We start from the raw sequence: 19,968 nt of genomic DNA, 5'->3' as shown, positions 1-19,968 counted from the left end.
TAATACATTTTCGTATGTGGTACTTGTCATCGGGAAGTGTATCAACAAGGAAGCGACATGGACAATTCAGCCACTTACAATTAAATTGGATTTGATTTCTTTCTTTCCTAGTTTTATATGAATAACTACAACCTGCTTGGATTTCTTGTTGCACTCCATACTTAAGCAACTCGATATATGTGAGTTCGTGATCTTGGATCTGCATTAAAATGAAATGATTTGAAAGAATAAAGAATTTTGAATATATTGGTCTTATTTTGATAAGCTTGGTCGTGTTTTGAATAGCTTGGCCATCTAATTCAATTATGATCTTTGAAAATTAGGTGAAATAAAACTAAACATAAATGTAAAACTAGGTATATGAAATTTTGGTTGTACACCACTTGTATGTGCCGGATACCATTGTGTCAAATTTTTTCTGAAATTAACTTTAAAAGTACTAAGTAAGATCATGAGATATAGCAATATATGTTTAAACCAACTTATATTTTGGTTGTACACCACTTGTATGTGCCGGATACCATTGTGTCAAATTTTTTCTGAAATTAACTTTAAAAGTACTAAGTAAGATCATGAGATATAGCAATATATGTTTAAACCAACTTATATTTTGGTTGTACACCACTTGTATGTGCCGGATACCATTGTGTCAAATTTTTTCTGAAATTAACTTTAAAAGTACTAAGTAAGATCATGAGATATAGCAATATATGTTTAAACCAACTTATATTTTGGTTGTACACCACTTGTATGTGCCGGATACCATTGTGTCAAATTTTTTCTGAAATTAACTTTAAAAGTACTAAGTAAGATCATGAGATATAGCAATATATGTTTAAACCAACTTATATTTTGGTTGTACACCACTTGTATGTGCCGGATACCATTGTGTCAAATTTTTTCTGAAATTAACTTTAAAAGTACTAAGTAAGATCATTTATTTTTGCATAATATAATGCCAATATGGTTTCTTTTGATTTTATTTCATTTATAAGCAAATCAGATTTACCCAAAAACTCCACTCCATAAGCGTTCATTTGCTAAATTAAAAAGTGACAATGGGCTAGTCTGTCCCTTTCTCGTTTACAAGTCTTTTTTTTTGCTGATATCAGATTGCCTCAAATACTTGTTTTGGTACTTTTATCGCTTTGAGAGGGTGCAAAGCGCCATCCCAAAGCGAAAGAATCCAAAATAACCCGATTTTAAAATTTGAGGTCTAATTCTCTTTTTTAGCCATTTAATAATATTCTTTTTAATATCAAAATGGAAGGTGCCAACTTTACGGATCGAAGATCTGCAAAGTTGGTATCCAAGGCATTATAGACGAATTCCATAAAAGGGAAAAACGTGACAAATAACGTATAATGACTAATCCAGGAAAAGCTCGTCATGTATCATCCATTGCTGCCAGTTATGCAACCATTACAGCCCCACCGATTGATCTCTCAATGCGTGAACTTCGTGAATTCAGCGAAATGAAGATAGAAGAGAATCAAAACGCTCAAGAAACGCAAAAACTCGTTAAAAAATACGGAAAAGACAACGTCGTAATTAATTCCATCAGACTCAATAACAACAAAATTTCTGGTTGGGTTAACTTTATTACTTCTCTTCGTAGCATGGTTGAAATCACCCAAATTCAATGGCTCGACTTATCATTCAATCAGCTACAAACAATTGAGCCGACAATTGGTAGATTGAGAGGCTTAGTTAAACTTCATTTACATGCAAACAAAATATCCGATATTTTAGATGTTAACAAGCTTGTTGAACTTGAAAATCTCCGCGATCTCACATTACATGGAAATCCAATAGAAGATCGTGGAAGACTTAAATATAGAAATTATATTATCTCTGTTCTTCCAAACTTGAATTCTTTAGACTTCACATCTCTTACATCGCGCGATAAAGCTATTGCAAGCTCATTCTGTGCTAACAAATCTCTCAAAAAGACGGTTTTCACAGATGCAGAGCGCGCCGAGAAGAAACGTGATCAAGAGAAATAATTTCACTAGTTGTATATGTGTTGCTTTTTAAAACTATTATTAACCTATCAAGTAAAAAATTAATAAATAAATTTATATGTTTTAGTTATAGCTCAATAAACTATAAATACGTAATGTAGGAGCACAACATTAAAAATTTTTGTAACAAATAATGGTTCAAATTGGAATAAATTTCGTTGGCATATTTAAACTTGAAATAGTACTTATATCAATAAAAATATGATCACGTGATATCAACAGATAAACTTAGGATAATATCAATATAAAAGTGCCATTTGTCAATCGAAAATTTAAATTCTATATTGGTGGAATCTGGTATTCCACCAGAAATAGAACCAGATATCAAATTTCAGCGTATTGTTGATGATATAACAGAGGAAACATTGCCAGATGCCCTCAAATTTATTTGTGAAAATTTTACCGACGATTTTAACTGGATATACCAGTTCATTGCTAAGCTATCTTTATTCAGGCCAGAAAAATTTGAATTATTAGCTAATCTTTTCTTCAAAATCCATGTAAAAACTGGTTCAACAATCGGAGCTTTTGTAACTTCAAGATCTTCAATCCCATTTGTACGTAAATTGTATCAATATGGAGTTTTTACTATTAAAGAAATCATTGGACTCTTAAATTTAGGCACAGATATTTCAAATTTTCCTTTTAAAGAGTATTTGCCTCTAGATTTTTGTCGGCACTTCAGAGAAATATACATTGACTATGATTCAGACTATGTTAAGTACGGATATTCCGAAGATTCATTACAATATATTCTACAAAACGATTTACTTCCAGAATTCATTGAATACATACAGAAACATCCAAATTATTCAGAAGAAATACTTCCGACTAACGTTTTTAAAACGGGTCACATTTCTTACAAAATATCTCCGATATCTTTTGCTGCTTTGAGCGGAGCATATAATTGTTTTGATTACATGATAATGAATGGTACAGATATTGATAATTCCGTTGCAAAATTTGCTATTAATGGCGGAAATTTCAAAATTATTGATTATTGTGAAGATGCAGGTTGTTTTTACGATGGCTGCTTAAAAGGAGCTGCAGAATATCATAGAAATAGTATAATTAAGTGGCTTTTGGACAAAACTACCGATTTTCCTTCGATGATTTCCGCATTTAAATTTTCAAACGTCGAATTGATATATTACATGATAATAAACAAGATTGGAGACATCAATTCTATTGATAATCGTGGTAGAAACCCATTAAACTTCGGTGTTCGCCACTTATCATTAAATTTTATTAAATTTGTCATTGAAAATTGCCAAGCAGACGCTTATCATGAAGATGATCGCAATCTAAACATGATACATCTATCAGCGAGATACTCAAGGTACCAACTCGTCAAGTATTTCATTGAAAACAAAAATTTAGGAATAATGAACGGAAAACTTCGAACTCCTTTAGTTTGTTCAATGTCAGCCGGCAGCAAAGAACTTGTTAAATATCTTATAGAAAAAGGCGGACCAGAAATCGTCACCAAAAAGTCGCAAAGATTCGGTGACCAACCAATAAATTACGCTGTCAATGGAAATAACTTAGAATTTGTAAAAATTCTTCAAAATTCAAATGCAGACATGAATGGAATAACAGGTGGATTATTCGGGAATGGAGAAAATACGGTCATTCAAGCTGTTAAGTTCTGTTTATATGATGTTTGCAAGTATTTAATTGACATTGGTGTTGATTTGAATTTGAAAACTTATACTGATAAAAATGTTTATTATTATGCAGCGAAAAACTGTGATTTAGACATGTTGATACTTCTTAAAGAAAGAGGTGCAAAGATGAATGGAATAGAAATGGTTGCAGCTGGTAGTTCGCTTTCTATAATGATTTGGCTGTTGAATAATGGTTCTCATTTCGAAAACAAATTCCACAAAAATAGTTTGCACACGGCAGCACAAAAAGGAACGTGTAGAGAACTGGAATTCATACTTAAACATGGTGTAGACATGGAGAAGAAGGATAAATACGGAAGAACACCGTTGCATTATGCTGCAATTTTGCCGAAAACTGTGATTTTTTTGAATCATGATGATTATTATGAAAGAATGAAAAAGTTGTCACTGGAAAAAGTTAAATTCTTGTTGTCTAAGGGTGCAAATGTTAATGCAGCTGATGATGATGGAAGAACTGTTTTGTGGAGAGCAATCCACAACAAAAATGAGAAACTTTGCGAGTTTTTGATTGATTACTTGATAAAATCAGGAAAATCAAAGGAAGAATTAAGGAAAATGAAAGATGAGGCTGATATGAATATTTACCAGTACATGGAAATGTGTTCTGCTGATATTCAATGCATTAAGGATTTGTTTTGTAATTCGAAATAAATTTTAAAAATTATATATTGAATTGATGTTTCTACAAAGTAAAAGAATAAAATTGATTGTTTTTATTATAATGTAGAGGGATATTATATATTACTATCCTTTGAATAAAATCTAAAATCATCTCAAGTAAGAAATTTGGCCATTTCTTTACTATACCAAAATTATTCTTCTTGAAGAAGAGTGATTACCAGTCTCAAAACTCAAATATAAATATTCTTCAAAATAAAATACAATAATTTATTATATTTTAGCCTAATTATATATGAAATTTTTTATTGTGATGTCATGTAATTTATTTATAATATCAAAAGATATATTTGTCTAATAATTTAATATTGAATAGTTGTAAAGTTGCATGGCTTGCTCTTTTTTGAACGATGCCAATCGAAGTAACAGATCCAGCTGCCTTCCGTGATATGGTCCGTATGCTCTCAACAAACGTTGATGGCCGCCGCCCACTCTACCTTGCTCTTACAAACATTTCCGGTATTGGCCGCAGATTTGCCTACGCCGTCGTTCGCCGCGCAGGCCTTGACCCACTCCGCCGTGCTGGTACACTTACACCAAAGGAGGAAGAACTCATTGTTTCTATCATCCAGAACCCAACAGAACACCAGATTCCAGTTTGGATGCTCAACCGCCGCTTCGACCGCGCTACAGGTCAAAATACTCACTGGGTTGCCACAGATCTCGGTGCTAACATTCGTGCAGAAATCGAGCGCATGAAGAAGATGCGTATGAAACGTGGTATCCGCCACGGTCTTGGCCTTAAGGTCCGTGGTCAGTGCACAAAGTCTACTGGCCGTCGTGGTGGTGCCCTTGGTGTTGAACGCAAGAAAGACTAAAACCTTTTAATAAATGTAAGATTCAAAATAAATCAATTGAATTTTCAACTACAGGCATGAAATAAATTACATCCATTATAAAATAAAGTTTTAACTGTTAATTTCCTTAGAAAACTTATTTATTAAAACAAAAATGAGAAAAATCATGTATGTCAGTAGTGAGTGATTTAGAAATCTACCTATTGTATTTGGTGACTTTTGTTTCAATCAAAAAAATCACCTATTTTTTCTTCTTTAAATCCATTAAGGGTGCACCCGTATGTACGTTTATTTGAGAGGAGGAGGATTACCCTCTCAATTTTGAGGGATTCGTTAGTTTATTTTCTCGATGAATATGCAATAAAATTTGATTTTTACCTTATCAATATACTTCATATAATATACACATGTTCATGTAAAAACTTTTTTCCAAAATCCTCAGGAATTAAGGGATTTTTGAATTTTAAGAATTTTTTTCGAATTTTTTCGAAAAAAAAATATTTTCAGAACAGCCTTAACGGCTAAGATTTAGGAACAATGTTAAGTATCAAAAAGAAAGGAGGTCTGATATAGACAACATATATCGTTGAAGGTTGAAAAAATCTCTAATATTTGAGCCCAAAATTTCAAATTTTAATTTTTTGAAAAAAGAGGCCACTTGTATGTACGTTTATTTGAGAGGAGGAGGATTATATTTTTGAAAGGGTGAAACATTATGACTATGTTAATTATATAATAATATGTATTATTATAAAAAAGAAAAAATAAAGCACGTTAAAATTTTTCTTTCTTGATTTTTTACAAAATCTACTTAGAATTATGCAAAATATGACTAAATAATTATAAATTTCAAGTTAAATTTTAATTTTGATAAATAATTTAAATTTCAAAATATCAAGTTCAGTTCGACTATGTATGTAGTAATTCCTCAATAAAGTGCCAAAACCCTATTAAAATATATGAACATTTTCAACATTTTAATGTTTTTATTTAAAAATTTGATGGAATATGAGCTTCAAACAATTATTATGTAAATAAAAATAATTAAATATATGTATTTATTCGTATTACAACCGTAGTAAGTCGATTCTTCCTTTCTTCTACTGAGTTTTGAATTTGATTTCGAATTGTAAAGAGATTCAAAGGGAAAATACTAGCGGATAAAAACTACCTCCATGAAAGGGTCATAATGGAGTCAAGTTGTATTTTTTGATATTTTTTGCTTTTCGAGCCTAAATAGGTAGCCAAGATAATGCCTAAAAATAAGGTTCTAAATTCTGAAGTTTACATGATCCTCTCGTGTGCACCCTTAAAATTTTATCTAATTCAATAATTTTGAATTTAATTTTTTGAATGTTTCACATCACAACTTCCAAAATTAATTGATTAGTCTCAAAGAGCTTAAAAGGTTCACAGCTCTTGGACAGACTTTCGAGTACCAATTCTTTCCTGGACGCTATTTTATCGAATCTTACGGACCTGCAGGTGGTGGTGATGGCCATGGCTACGGCGCGTATGTGTCAGGAGTTGCAAAATTAAGAGAACCCTATTCCAAGTCATTTTTCCGATATCATTATCATCTAATTGTAATGTAGGGCAAATAAAATGCTTAGACAGATATGTATCAAACAAATATTTCGCGTTTTGTTCGTTTAATTGTTTTAATGCCTCGGAACTTTCGAGCTGAGCTTTATGCTGAGGAGATAAGTTATTGTATAGTGATACTAATGAATTCCTAATTCCTTCTTTAACAGAAATGTTCCGAAAAGCTAAAGATTGTTGAATTTCTGCGTCGTCGCGTGGTGGTATAACATCTGGTTGCTTTGGTATAATGACTGGGCGTATTGATCGTCCAGTAGGCTGTCTAGACTTGTATTTTGGTTCTAACTCTGGATCAGGTAAAGGTTTTGTACAAGATATTAATAGCTTTTGTTTTGGTTGAATATCGTCAATGTTTGTAATAACATTTCCATCAGTATCAAAAACTTGTTGAGCATCTCTTGGTAAATCTAATGCATCTGTAGCGAGAGATAATAATTGGCTCTGTTTCTTAGGTAGAAAGATTTTCTTAGAAGGATCCTCTGGGAAATCGAATTTGTTGATGTAAACGATCTTTTTCTGTTTTGGCTGAGCATCATTACCGTTTTTCATTTCGTTTCTGAAGAAATTTCAAACGTGCACTTGAAAAGTGACAATAATTTTTAGTCCATTATTCCTCCCTTTCAATGAATAAATATATACATGTTTAACTACTAACTTTGCAAAAAGTTCATTAGCATATAATATAATGAATATAATGTATACATTTCAAGGCTAACTTTAGAAATCGTGATTTTTTGAGTGACAATAATATATGTAACTATATAAAGTATTCAAATAATATATTATTGTGTATTCTGAAGTTATCAAAAATATTTCGCAATATCTTGCATAACATATTGTTTGGTACCATTTTTAAGGGTATAGTCCACTAAAAATTTTTAAGTTTTGACAATGAAAATAAGCTCTGTGACCATGTAAATATATATCTATGCAAAACGAGAGGTTATGCCATAATTTTTTTTAGTTATCAAATTTTCCTTTTTTTGAGAGAAGTCTCTCAATAATTTGAGAAGAATCTTTGATATAAAGAGATACACATTTGTAGAACGAAGTAAGTGTTTTCCAAACATTTTATATGTTCATCCTGTATAACAATATAAAGCTGCATAGTGCCATCTTGTGCGTTTGCTATTTTATGCACTTTTCATTGAGATAATCCCTCTTCTCGGGTGATTTTAACAGTCAACTCAATTTTAAAATAAAGATTTCATCAAAATGATTTCGAAATTCGGATATTGATTATATAAATAGCACTGTTAACATATTTTGGATGAGTAAAAAATACCTTGTTTTGTATGCATTTAGTACACCTTTATTTTTGATTAAAACTATAAAATTTTTATTCCTTATATAATAAATAGTATATGTTACATAAACATGAAATTCAATAGCATTCAATTTTGGATTTTTTAGATTTGGTAAATTTTAGAAGAAATAAAATCAGCAATCAAAATAAAGAAACTTTTTTTGTATCTTCTATGATTACCTTTTGGTACTAAATTTTGCATTAATAAGTAAATTATCTGTATTATTCTGTGAGCACAAGCCCTCAGTTATGCTGGTAGTGAATGATGAATCGTCATTTTGCGAAGAGAACGCGATTATTAAGGTAATTTTGAGAATTGTCTTGAATTATTTAAAATTAAAGTTAATTGAATAGGTAGGATAACTAGCCTTTGCTAAATTTGTATAATTTGACCTTATTCTAGTTGGATCTGAGAATATTTTGCTGAAATAATAAATTATATCGCCGATTTATGAAAATTTCTCTGATGGGACCGACTCGCTGAAACGTATTAGTGTTAATGGTAACTTGTCTGAATTTTCAAATTTTTTTCGAAATCCAAAAAATCACAAACAAAAGCATCAAAATTAGATTTGCATTTAAGGTTTTCATTTTTTTTGGAAAATAAAAATATTTTTCCCCAATAAAGTTTATTTTTACTTTTGAGAGGAATAGAAACGTTATTTTGGAATTTTGAAACGACAGAAATGTTCCATTTTTAATGTAGATTCTAAAATGGGGTCAAATTTTTGATTGAACCGTTATCCATTGAAAAACCTCGATTTTAAAATGTTATTCCAAAATATTCATCTAATGATATAGTATATATTTATTAATTATTACTTTTTATTCAATTTTCACTTTTGGCGGGATTTCATTTTTTTTTGTTGTATGGGCCATATTGTTCACCCAAAACGGAAAACAAAGGCAATGCATAACATTTTACTCCACGAACGTCGTCGACTCTCAGCGCGACAGATGCTTGGTGCTTGCATAATGACCGGAATGCCATATACAAAAGGTGCTCGCTTTCTTTCTCTTTGTGGAACTAAGCCCCCTGTGAAGAGTGGTGTCATGAGACAACAGAGATTTTGTGACGATAAGATTAGAAGACTTAAAAGTATTTCCCTAATGCTGTCGAGAAAGTCCTTCAGTGGTTACTTATCCATTGATGCAAGATGGACGCACAGGCGAAACTCGCCAAGTTGTACAGTAACTGCGCTCGATGCTGTCACAAAAAGAGTTCTTGCATGCGTGAACATCAACCATATTGGTGGAAACAGACAGCATGCTCAGTATTCCGGAGCTTCCAACAATATGGAAAGTGCTGGAACTCGAATCATCTTGAAGCAATTAAAGAAATACAATATCTTGAAAGATGTTAAAGAGATTATTAAAGACCGAGATAACAAAAGTGTCTCTGTCTTTAAAGAATTTGGCGTCTCTCATCTTGAAAGATTCGATCCAGGTCATGTATCAAAAAATATCTCAAAAGATTTTACAAAGTTCTCAGCTTCTCATAAGACAGTTGAAGTTTTCAACGACAAGACTCAGAAGATTGAAAAAATAGAGAGACCTTTCTGGGGTCTGAATGCAAGCCTAAGTATGTGGCTTTGGTCATGTTTTGCCGAAGAAAATATTGACAAACGTACGAAAATGTGGGAGAATTGTGTCTACCATTACGTAGGCAATCATTCTTTTTGCGAACCGCACAATTACAAATGCTTTGAATGGCAAAAAGGTGTCAATTCGATCCAACTTCAATTCATGCTCTATGACTGGGTTCACAAATGGACACCCATAGTTTCCAAAGTTTCTTCCATTGGATCTACCTGCATGAATGAAGCGTTTAACTCCAAAATTGCATGCTATTTGGACAAATCAAGAGCCTGGAAGAACATTAACATTAGAGTTAACGTTGCAATCTTAGAATGAAATGATCCAGAGCATTTTCTCGGAGATATACAAAAAGCATTACATCTTTCCCCACTTCCAGAAGATTGTGTCAAATCATTTGAAGAGAATTGTTACTCCAAAATGATATTGAAACAAAAAACTGTTACAAAAGGTTCTAAAAAACAGAACAAATACAAAAAATTTATTCAGAGTGTACCAGGAGGAGATTATCAAGTTTTCAAGTCCGAATGGGAATCAGAAGACGAAGACATTGATGACTTTGATTAACGAAAATTACATTTTATTTATTGTTTTTGTTTTTAATTAAATTATTATTATGCTCATTTTCTTATTTTGATTTTTTCTCATTATGATATAAATAATTTATTAATGCATTTATCCAATAATTATGCTATGATATTTTTATGCCTTATTTCATTTCTCTTATATTTGATAATCTGGTAAAATATAGTTCAGACTATAATCATTTTAGATTATTGATATATTTATATAGGTTAGAATAAAATTAGTTTCATTTTCTACTTTTATTTTGAATTAATAATTTATAATATCAAATATTATGGCGTAACCTCTCCTTTAAAATATAGATATATATAGGCCTATAGAGTTTATTGGCACTCTCAAAACTCTAGAATTTTGAGTTTACTATACCCTTAATAGAAAGACAGAAATGTTGTAGAACTTGTTATTTTGTATGGTTCTAATATCAATGCTGAAAATAAGAAACGAAGTACTGCTCTTATTACTGCAGCGAAAAGTCTGCAAAAAGAAATAGCTGAACTTCTTATTTCTCATAGTGCAGATGACAACAAAACATTATTAAAGAAATTACAATTCTTTTTTTTTTAACAGTAGTAGGATATGAAGGGTTGTGTGACTTTTTTTGTTACATCTATATATAGACGATGCATTAAAATATATTTATTTATAAATCATTAAAAAATTAACATTAATTTTAAAATAATTTATTTTTTTATCTTTTATAAAAGAAGCTATATATAGATGATGTCAGATATTCCGCGATTAATTAAACATTGTTTAAATCCTGAATGGGTTAAACTTCAATTTAAAAATGAAGATTGTGAATTATTAAATGAATATGAAAGCCAAAATAAGCTAATGAGGTATAAATATAATGATAAAGAATATTTAATTTCATGGAATCAATGGAGTCATAATCAAAGACCTCATAAACGAGAAGAAGAAATTGAAAATAATGAAATGGAAATCATTGATGACATTAAAGAGGATGGAATTCCTAAATTTTGTAGAAAAACCTTTAGAACTAAGTTAGGAGCATATAAACGTAGAGTATTAAATCCTGAATACATAAAACATTTATTTAAAAAGGAAGACTGTGAATTATTAAACGCTAATGAATATGAAAATGCTAAATCAAAACTGAGATATAAATATATTGGAAGTGATGAAAGGTGTAAAGATAAAGATAAAGTTTATTCAGTTTCATATAATAACTGGCACACGTTAGGGATAAGAAAACATTTAGGAGATTATGGGAAATGTTCTGAATTCTTTAAATCTAGTATGTACGAGAGAGTAAAAGAAATTAGAAATAATTATTTTCATGAATGAAAGATTCACTACCATAATGAAATAAAAAAATTTTTAAAAAATAAACTTTAAAAATTCATGTCTTACATTTTTGAATAATTTATTTTTAATTCGTATGAAATGAGCGTCAAAACTAACAACGTTAAAAAATTAGGATTCACAAACGAGGAAATAAAGGATATATTAGATGAGATGTGTTATGAAGTTAGTAAATATTATTTAAGAAATTGTCAAAAATTTGCCGAGTTATTAAATGATTTAGATTATGATGGAAAAATGAATAAAGATGATGTTATAAATTTCTTATATCCTACATCTGAAGAAGAAAAACCTAAAGAACCTGATGTTTTCCCCGAATATTATGAAGAACGGATTAAAGATGATGATGAATACAATGAAATTGAAAGACTGAAAAAAATAAGAGATGAAATAGATGAAAAAATTAAGGAATTAAGAGAAGTTGAAAAATATAATGAAAATGAAGTAGAGGGTTTAATGAATATCCCAGCTTCAGAATCAGAAGTACAGAAATCTCATGAAGAAAGATATAAAAATTATGTCTCAGAATCAACACAAAATTTATTAGATGGCGAAATAGATGAAACACTTTCAGAAGAAGGTACTAAATTTATTCGTAAACATAAGTTACAATTTATTGATAATGAAAAATACCCTTGTATCTTACTTTCACCCCCTCTCGATTCTGAGAAATTCAAAAAAGCTCTTAAAAACGTGACATATGCAACTAATACGATTAAGAAAGAAGATCATGATATTTACACAAATTATTATTTAAATAAATGCACAGGTGTTGATAAAGTTTTTGATTTATTAGATAAAATATCAAAAGAAACCATTGGAACCTATAAAATTTTGTGTGATTGTGGTTTCATTATTGAAGATACTAATAATGTTTCATATGAAAGAACAGCACCGAAGGAAGACGAAGTTGAAAGGTCTATACCATTCGTTATTAAGAATATAAAAGATATGAAAACTTATAAACATTATATTTATTCATTTATTTCAGAAAAAATGGAAGCAACCCATAAAACATCTTCTCATCATTTTATAGCTATTCATACATTCCTTTTCAAAGTTGTGAAATTAAATAAGACAGGAATTAGATTTAATGTATCCGGGTACGCATTCTTGAGTAAATTAAAATGTATTCGTCACGTCGCAGATGATAAAAATTTATGTGTTCTTAATTCATTTTATGGGCTTTAAAAAATAAACTTTATTTTTATTTATTTTTTAATTTTTTATTCATACATAAATGAACAAAAACGGAACAGCTAAAATGAATGATAATCAAATTAGAGCAGAAGGTAGAAGGTTATTTAAACGCTTCTATAACATTCCTGATGGTGTTAATCCTAAAACTCGTAGAAGTTATTTAAATGAAGCAATAGATTCATATGAAGGGTTTGACATTTCATCAGAAAGTGAGAGATTAGCGAGAATGTTAAATGTTAATATTGATTTCTATTATTGTGATCCTCAACCAGAAGACGTGGACATAAATAAGGTAGACTTTCCATTAGTGGAATCAATAATGATAGATCCAGAATTTGAAACAGTAAATATTTTATTAACACAGAGTCCATGTGGAAAACTTCACGCTGACAGAATAACAGACGTTGAAGCACTCACCGGCTATAGAGTTTGTCCATATTGTAAAGAAGAAGTTTATTCTATCCGTGATGATCCAGAAAGGAAAAACCAAAGAAGATTTTTAAAGCATTGTGAGAAATGTAAAGAAAATAATGGAAGATTAATTCAAGACGTTCAGTTGCAAAAGACACAGCAACCATATGCACCACATATTACGAAACAGAAGATATATCAGTGGTTATTAGCTCATAATTTGCAGGAATATTATCAACCGACAAGATATTATATTACTTTTGACTTCGAAACATTAGAGACTAAAGAAGAATTACAACTTTCTGAGTGTGCAACTTTGAACGCTTACTTAAAACCATTCATGGTATCATCAACGGTTAAATTAAACGATAAAACATATACGAGGAATTTTTGCTTAACTTCGAGTGATTCTTTTATTTCTGATTGGATTGAGTTTTTATTTTCAACCTGTTCATTAGTTGCTAAATCAAATATTGAACAATATGAAGAATTAATGAAGTCGCAAACGGACTCTTTGAGTCCTGAAGGTCTTTCAGACCAAACGGCGGGGACTTTGTCCCATACATTAAATGAAAAACAGAAGGAAGCATTTAAAGAACTTCTAGATGAGGAATTCAATAAAGTGAATATCATAGGTTTTAATTCGGGAAAGTTTGATTTAAATTTAATTCTTCGTGATTTAAACACTGCAAAATGGAAAATAAAATCAATGCTGGGTTCTTCTTCTCAATTTAAGCAAATCATTGTAAAGAAAACAAACACTCCATATGAATTGAGATTTATTGACATCAGAAATTATATAGCGGGTGGGACATTAGACCAATTCACTCAAGATTTCGGAAACAATAAAACACGTGTTAAATCCTTTTTCCCTTATCAATTCATCACGTGGGAAAATTACGAAGAAGAATTATATAAAGAGGAACCATTCACGAAAGATTCATTTTATTCAGCATTAACTCAAGAAACTATATCAGATAGTGATTATCAAATATATCTCAATGATGCTAAAAACTTTAAGAATAGATTAGAATATTTTATTCATTATTGCAATAAAGATGTTGAAATTATGATTGACCCAATCGATAAAATTATTGAAGAAACATTTGTTTATAAAATTGATATGCTTCATAATCTTTCTTTATCATCGAATGCTTCAATGATTCGTTACGCTTTAGCATATAAAGACTTTAATCCTAATGAAAAATATCCTGAAGAAGAGATAGAATCAAGTTTTGAATTAACGAAAAAGTATTGGAAATATAAAATTGAATCATATAAGAAACAAGATGAAAAAGCAGAAAGAGATACTAAAAATAATGTTTCAATGGATGATTTTCAATACTATCACGATTTAATCCTTTCATCTAAATGCAAAATGTGTGGTAAAGCGTTTACATATGCAAATAAACCAACATTAGATAGAATCGATAATGAAAAACCACATACTAAAGAAAATTGTCAGTTAATGTGTTGTTATTGCAATGTCGTGAAATCAAATAAAGATGAAGATGTTCAACGTTTAAGAATCAATTTAAGAAATTATGCATTAAAAAATAATTTACCAATGACTTTAGATTCAGTTGAAGCTTATCACATTCTCCGTAATGGAATTACTGGTGGTCTATCAAATGTTCAACATAGAGTAAATCTTAAAGGAATCACGCACATTAATAAACTTTCATATAATCCAGAAACTAAAACTGTATCAAATGAGGACACTTCCAACATTATGACTCATTTCGTTGGTGTTGACTTTAATTCATTATATCCTTCATCATTTTCATCTAATCCTCATGATTTCATTCAATATACTGACCATAAAATGTATATGCCGGGAAGATTGAATGGTGTTATCATTTGTGATACAGCAACAAAGAAAGCAAAAGCACTGGGAATAATTAAGAAGAAAAATACTTTATTCGTGGCTGAAGTAAAGGGTCACATTGATGAAAAATACATTAATGATTACATAAACTTTTTACCGATAATAAGAAACTTAGATATTATCACAGATGAAAAAACAATTGGTAGTTTTATGTATAATTACATGAAATCAAACAATCTACCGGTTGACCAGAAACAGAGAAAATTAACTCAGTTAGCATCAACACACAACCAATATCAACCATTTTCTTCTTATTATCTTTGGTATCTAATAGACAGATTTCATTTTATCATTGATGATATTCAATCAATTTTAACATTTACTAAAAACACTTGTTTTAATGAATTTGCGAACAAATTTATGAACGAAAGACAAAAGGCTGAATTAGAAGGAAATAAAGGAAAAAGTTTATTTTGCAAGATTTCACTTAATGGATCATATGGTTACGATGCAATGAATACACAAAATCACGCAAAGACTAAAATAATGAATGCACAGAAGGCACGCATTGCATGTATGTCAAATAAGTTTAAAAACATAAGAGAAATAGGAGAGGATACGTATCAAGTGATGCTCAAAGATAGATTTTATAGATGTGATACATGTTTACAAGAGGCATTTTTTACTTTAGATAACGCAAAATACTGGTATTTAGTTTTCATTTATGATTTTATGTATAAATGCATGGATGTTAATCGTTTTCATTTCATTGAAGGTGATACCGATTCATCTTATTGGGCTATTGCTGGCGATCCAAGTCTTCCTAACACTCAAGCATTTCAGGCAATTGTAACCGATAAACAATTTTATGATAAAAACATTTTCAAATTCGCACCATTTGATTTCTTCTGTTTTGATGAGAAATTTAAACCTAAATTAAAGAATAAAGCTGAAGAAAAAGCACATGAGAAGAAGTTATTGGGTTTAGCAATTGAGAAACAAGGTGATAACATGGTTGCTTTATGCCCTAAGTGTTATACATCATTCAACGGTTCAATTGATGGAAGTGATTTTAAAAAGATTGCACAAAAAATGAAAGGTGTTAGTTTACGACAAAATAAACAATTAACACCTAAAAATTATTTGGATATAATAAATGATAAAGTGATATTTGATGGTCAGAATATTAATTTACAACTTAAAAATGGGTCAATGACTCGCTTAACAATTGGTAAGACTGCATTAACAGGAGCACACACTAAGGCTGTATGTTGTGAAAATGGATGTTGTATGCCATTTATTTAATACAATTTAAAATTTTATTTTTAATAAAATGCCACAGAAGAGACAAAAGGAATCGTAAATAATGGTTTTGATACTATGATTCAAAGAGGTGGGCACCCTTAAACATTTATTTTATTTTTATATAAATGAATAGCGTAGATTTAAAAAATTTTAATTGATGATTTAGTATTTAATCAAAATTTTCTTAATTATTATGAATTAAAATCATATCTCCAAAAATATGATAACAATATAATGGGTGATGATATGGAATATTATTATCCATATTATAAAAATGAAATTTTGAAATATCATAATAAAATAATTTCTGAAATTAAAGACAAAATTAAAAATAATGAATATACAAAGGGAAAAACTAAATCACAACTTAAACAGTTGAAAGATTTCAAAAATAAAGTATTAACAGAAGAAGATATTGATGAATTATATAAATTATATAATCCTGAGCCGCAAAAGCCAAAGGAACAAAAACAAAAGGTGCAAAACACCCAGGTCCTTCAGACCATAAATGAAGCACAAGCTTTAATTTATGATTCATTAGTTAAACCATATTCAGCCCGACTTTTAAATGAAGATCAACTTTTGGAATTCATCCTTCAACATAAACTCGAAGCGGGAAAGTATATCAAACCTTTATATACAGCATATTTAAAACAAATGAATAGAATACATCCAGAATTAATGAAGGGGGGAATGAAATCCAAAATCAAAGCAGATAAAATTAAACCACTTGCAACACCAAAACCTCCAACGACAGTACCTCTCCTCCTTCAGTTAATCCTTCATCATTCACTTTATTATATCCATTTCAAACATTAAAGAAGCAAAAAGATTTTAAAAAGTGTTTCAAGATATTAAATAAACCAATTGACCCAAAAATTCAACCGTTAAAGGAAAAATTTAGTCGCCCTTCATTTGCACCATATCCATATTCATACGAAATCGATCATTTAGAATATTCAAAAGGAAACGTTACTTATTTATTTGCCATTAACATTAACACTAGATATTTATATTGCATTCCGGTGAAAGGGAAAACAGAACAGGAACAAGAAGAGCTATTCAATACTTACTAGATCATGAAAGAGTAGATAATATAAGGGGTGATGGTGATAAAGGATTTCAGGCAACTATGACTCATTATTTCCCACAAATTAATTTTTTCTTTTCATCCTCTCCATATACGTTTCATAATAAAATAGTTGATGCGGTAATGAGAACTCTTAGAGATGCGTTAGGGTTAACGGTCAGATATACTGGGATGGAAATCATGACTCCATCATACAGCAGTTAGTATATTATTATAATAATACATGGCATAGAACTATAAACATGAAACCAGTGGAAATGAAAAATGATATTTCAAAAGAATGGGAATATATTAGAAAGCAAATGGAAAGGTTAAATGATGTTAAACGTGAACAAATTAATTCGGGGCTCATGAATTTTAAACAAGGGATAAAGTTTTGATTCATCTCGATTATGGAAAAACTAATAAATCAATGACAAAAAGAAGACGAAGATTTGACACAATAGCTGAATTTGTTAGATATATTAACGGCAATGCATTAGTTGAAGTTGACAATAAATTAATAGAAATTCCGATTTATTTTATTACTCCATTATATTTAAATAATATTTAATTTTTTTATTTCGTAAGAAATGAGTGACAACAAAGCAGCCAAGAGTCCTGATTTAATTAAGATTCAGAGTCCAGACGATGAATATAAAAAGAAACTAAACAGAATTAAATCAAAAATATGCTATTACAAAAAGAAGTCGCAATGCGGTGGGGCTGAAAACGATAAAGAGAGGAAAGAAATAATTGAAAAGTTAGAAACTTACCGTTCAATCCTTAAACTGAGTGAAGCAAAAATAAAAGAATTTAATAGAATAAATAAATTGATTGGAAGAGATGAATTTAATAAAGATGAATTTTTAAACTCTATCCAAATTTAATTTTTTATTTTTCTTTGACAACATCTCTCTTTCCATCATTATTGCATAACCACATTTTCTCAGTTTTAGTGGTTTGTTATTTTTAGCAAGTTCTCGCATCATTTTTATCGTTTCCTCCCTTGTTATGATTCGTGGTAAATTTTGAGCTTGTGGGGTATTCATTTATATAAAAATTAAAATTTTGTTATCAGTTATTTTATCATCATTTTATTAAGTTCATCTTTAGTTAATTTGAATGATAAGAAAATTTATTTTTGAATAACTGAAGGTGTCACCACGTCACCATGTGTCACCAGGTTAATTAACTTCTTTTAAAAATGATGACAACATGACATTTAGACAACAGGTACGAAAATTTATGTTTACGTTAAGTGACTCAAAGAGTCCGGGACAAAGTCTCATGTTTTAGGTTATTCAATAATTAATTATTTTTGAAGAACTGAAGGTGTCACTACGTCACCATGTGTCACCAGGTTAATTAACTTCTTTTAAAAATGATGACAACATGACATTTAGACAACACAGCAGGATTAATGCAAAAATAAATTCCAATCATACTTTATAAAGCTTCATTTACAGGTATTTCATCGTCAGTAAATGAATCCTCATTATCGTTTGGTTCAACCTGTTTATATAATCCTTTCATTTCTTCTTTCAAAACATAACACCATGTTTGTTTACCATCTATTCTTCTCTGTTTCCTATCACATTTATCCTTAATGCTCATTTGGAAATTCTTGTCTTTCATGTCTGATGGTTTGCAGAATAGAGCATTTTTACACGTCATACCCGCACACAATTCATCATAATGTGTATTTATCCATACATCTAAAGGATTTGTTGATAATTCTATTAAATCTTGTTTGGCTTCAGTCATCGGTATGATTCGTACATTAAATGATGAAAGGTCGTAATTGATAAAATACGTCAGTAAATTATCATAAAATTCCTTTGTGCATGAATCCATTAAATTCTTGAAGTAATCAAATTGACCCTTAAATTTACCATTAACTCTTAAAACTACGTATCTTCTGTCTCCAACTTCAATTTTGACAGGGTAAACGTTATTAGTTACGAAAATGAAATTAGCAACATTCTGAGCAGTTCTTCTGGGTTGATTCTTTTCATTAATTCTAATCTCATTATCCGTAATAATTGATTTCAAAGCGTTGAAGTTTGCGAGTCTATCTTCACCTACATTCTTGAGTTCATTAAGTACAAGAAACATTTTATTCTCAACTACCGAGTTGAAATTTACCGTTTAGCTCACTTATTCAGTAATGTTTTTACATGAATAACCGGCGAGAAGTTCAGAAATAATATCTGTAAATCTGTTTTTACCTGTTCCCTGAAGTCCTTTCAAAATAATTGCTGTTTCATTCTTGATTCCAGGATGTTGAATCATTGATGCAATCCAGCCGAGAAGGTATTTATACACTTCATCATTATTATCACAAATGGCTTCTTTAATGAAATTCATAAACATATCAATTTTTGAGTAATCAGGCTTTTCGAGAACGATGTATTTATAACCTTGAAACGTTGAGAAAACATCTGGAGAATCAGATTTAAAGCAAACACCCTTAACGGTTAATGAGGATAATTGATTTAGTAGTACGTCCCATGCTGTTATTGTTTTACCTTCTTCTTTAAATAATTTAAT

The 19,968-nt window shown here is 30.0% G+C and overlaps 8 protein-coding genes and 2 pseudogenes across 10 annotated transcripts, besides 4 other annotated features; 8 read left to right on the top strand and 2 right to left on the bottom strand.

Moving 5' to 3' along the window:
* Positions 1-1,081: part of a mobile genetic element that runs on past the window's edge.
* Positions 1,082-1,358: 277 nt separating this feature from the next.
* Positions 1,359-2,063, top strand: TVAGG3_1039910 (leucine-rich repeat-containing protein 51 family; the record flags this gene model as incomplete). The annotated part of the gene is made up of 1 exon (XM_001297090.2): positions 1,365-2,006. One exon carries the CDS (start codon positions 1,365-1,367, stop codon positions 2,004-2,006), a length of 642 nt encoding a protein of 213 aa, XP_001297091.2.
* Positions 2,064-2,950: 887 nt separating this feature from the next.
* On the top strand, positions 2,951-4,363 carry TVAGG3_1039900 (spectrin binding; the record flags this gene model as incomplete). Its single annotated transcript, XM_001297089.1, has 1 exon — positions 2,951-4,363. One exon carries the CDS (start codon positions 2,951-2,953, stop codon positions 4,361-4,363), a length of 1,413 nt encoding a protein of 470 aa, XP_001297090.1.
* A 354-nt stretch (positions 4,364-4,717) lies between these two features.
* TVAGG3_1039890 (Chain S Ribosomal Protein S13p/s18e) lies at positions 4,718-5,289 on the top strand (the record flags this gene model as incomplete). Its single annotated transcript, XM_001297088.2, has 1 exon — positions 4,741-5,208. One exon carries the CDS (start codon positions 4,741-4,743, stop codon positions 5,206-5,208), a length of 468 nt encoding a protein of 155 aa, XP_001297089.1.
* Positions 5,290-5,455: 166 nt separating this feature from the next.
* Positions 5,456-6,496: a mobile genetic element.
* A 152-nt stretch (positions 6,497-6,648) lies between these two features.
* TVAGG3_1039870 (Doublecortin (DC) family) lies at positions 6,649-7,338 on the bottom strand (the record flags this gene model as incomplete). The annotated part of the gene is made up of 1 exon (XM_001289261.1): positions 6,649-7,338. One exon carries the CDS (start codon positions 7,336-7,338, stop codon positions 6,649-6,651), a length of 690 nt encoding a protein of 229 aa, XP_001289262.1.
* Positions 7,339-7,645: 307 nt separating this feature from the next.
* Positions 7,646-10,644: a mobile genetic element.
* On the top strand, positions 8,966-9,398 carry TVAGG3_1039860 (zebrafish ch211-108c17.2-related family; the record flags this gene model as incomplete). Its single annotated transcript, XM_051255467.1, has 1 exon — positions 8,966-9,398. A coding segment is annotated over one exon (433 nt), but the record flags the coding sequence as incomplete, so codon positions are not given.
* A 1,076-nt stretch (positions 10,645-11,720) lies between the features above and the next one.
* Positions 11,721-19,968: part of a mobile genetic element that runs on past the window's edge.
* Positions 13,122-14,273, top strand: TVAGG3_1039830 (DNA/RNA polymerase superfamily; the record flags this gene model as incomplete). Its single annotated transcript, XM_051255466.1, has 1 exon — positions 13,122-14,273. A coding segment is annotated over one exon (1,152 nt), but the record flags the coding sequence as incomplete, so codon positions are not given.
* TVAGG3_1039820 (DNA/RNA polymerases family) lies at positions 14,946-16,326 on the top strand (the record flags this gene model as incomplete). Its single annotated transcript, XM_051255465.1, has 1 exon — positions 14,946-16,326. A coding segment is annotated over one exon (1,381 nt), but the record flags the coding sequence as incomplete, so codon positions are not given.
* On the top strand, positions 17,028-17,989 carry TVAGG3_1039810 (annotated as a pseudogene). The gene has a single exon. A coding segment is annotated over exon 1 (962 nt).
* TVAGG3_1039800 (uncharacterized protein) lies at positions 18,009-18,305 on the top strand (the record flags this gene model as incomplete). The annotated part of the gene is made up of 1 exon (XM_051255464.1): positions 18,009-18,305. One exon carries the CDS (start codon positions 18,009-18,011, stop codon positions 18,303-18,305), a length of 297 nt encoding a protein of 98 aa, XP_051081038.1.
* TVAGG3_1039790 lies at positions 18,865-19,785 on the bottom strand (annotated as a pseudogene). Its single transcript has one exon. A coding segment is annotated over exon 1 (921 nt).

This window comes from Trichomonas vaginalis, chromosome I, assembly GCF_026262505.1.
Source record: "Trichomonas vaginalis G3 chromosome I, whole genome shotgun sequence".
NCBI classification, from domain to species: Eukaryota; Parabasalia; order Trichomonadida; family Trichomonadidae; genus Trichomonas; species Trichomonas vaginalis.
The sequence above is the reverse complement of the archived record's forward strand: the minus strand, read 5'-3'. Positions and strand labels throughout refer to the sequence as shown.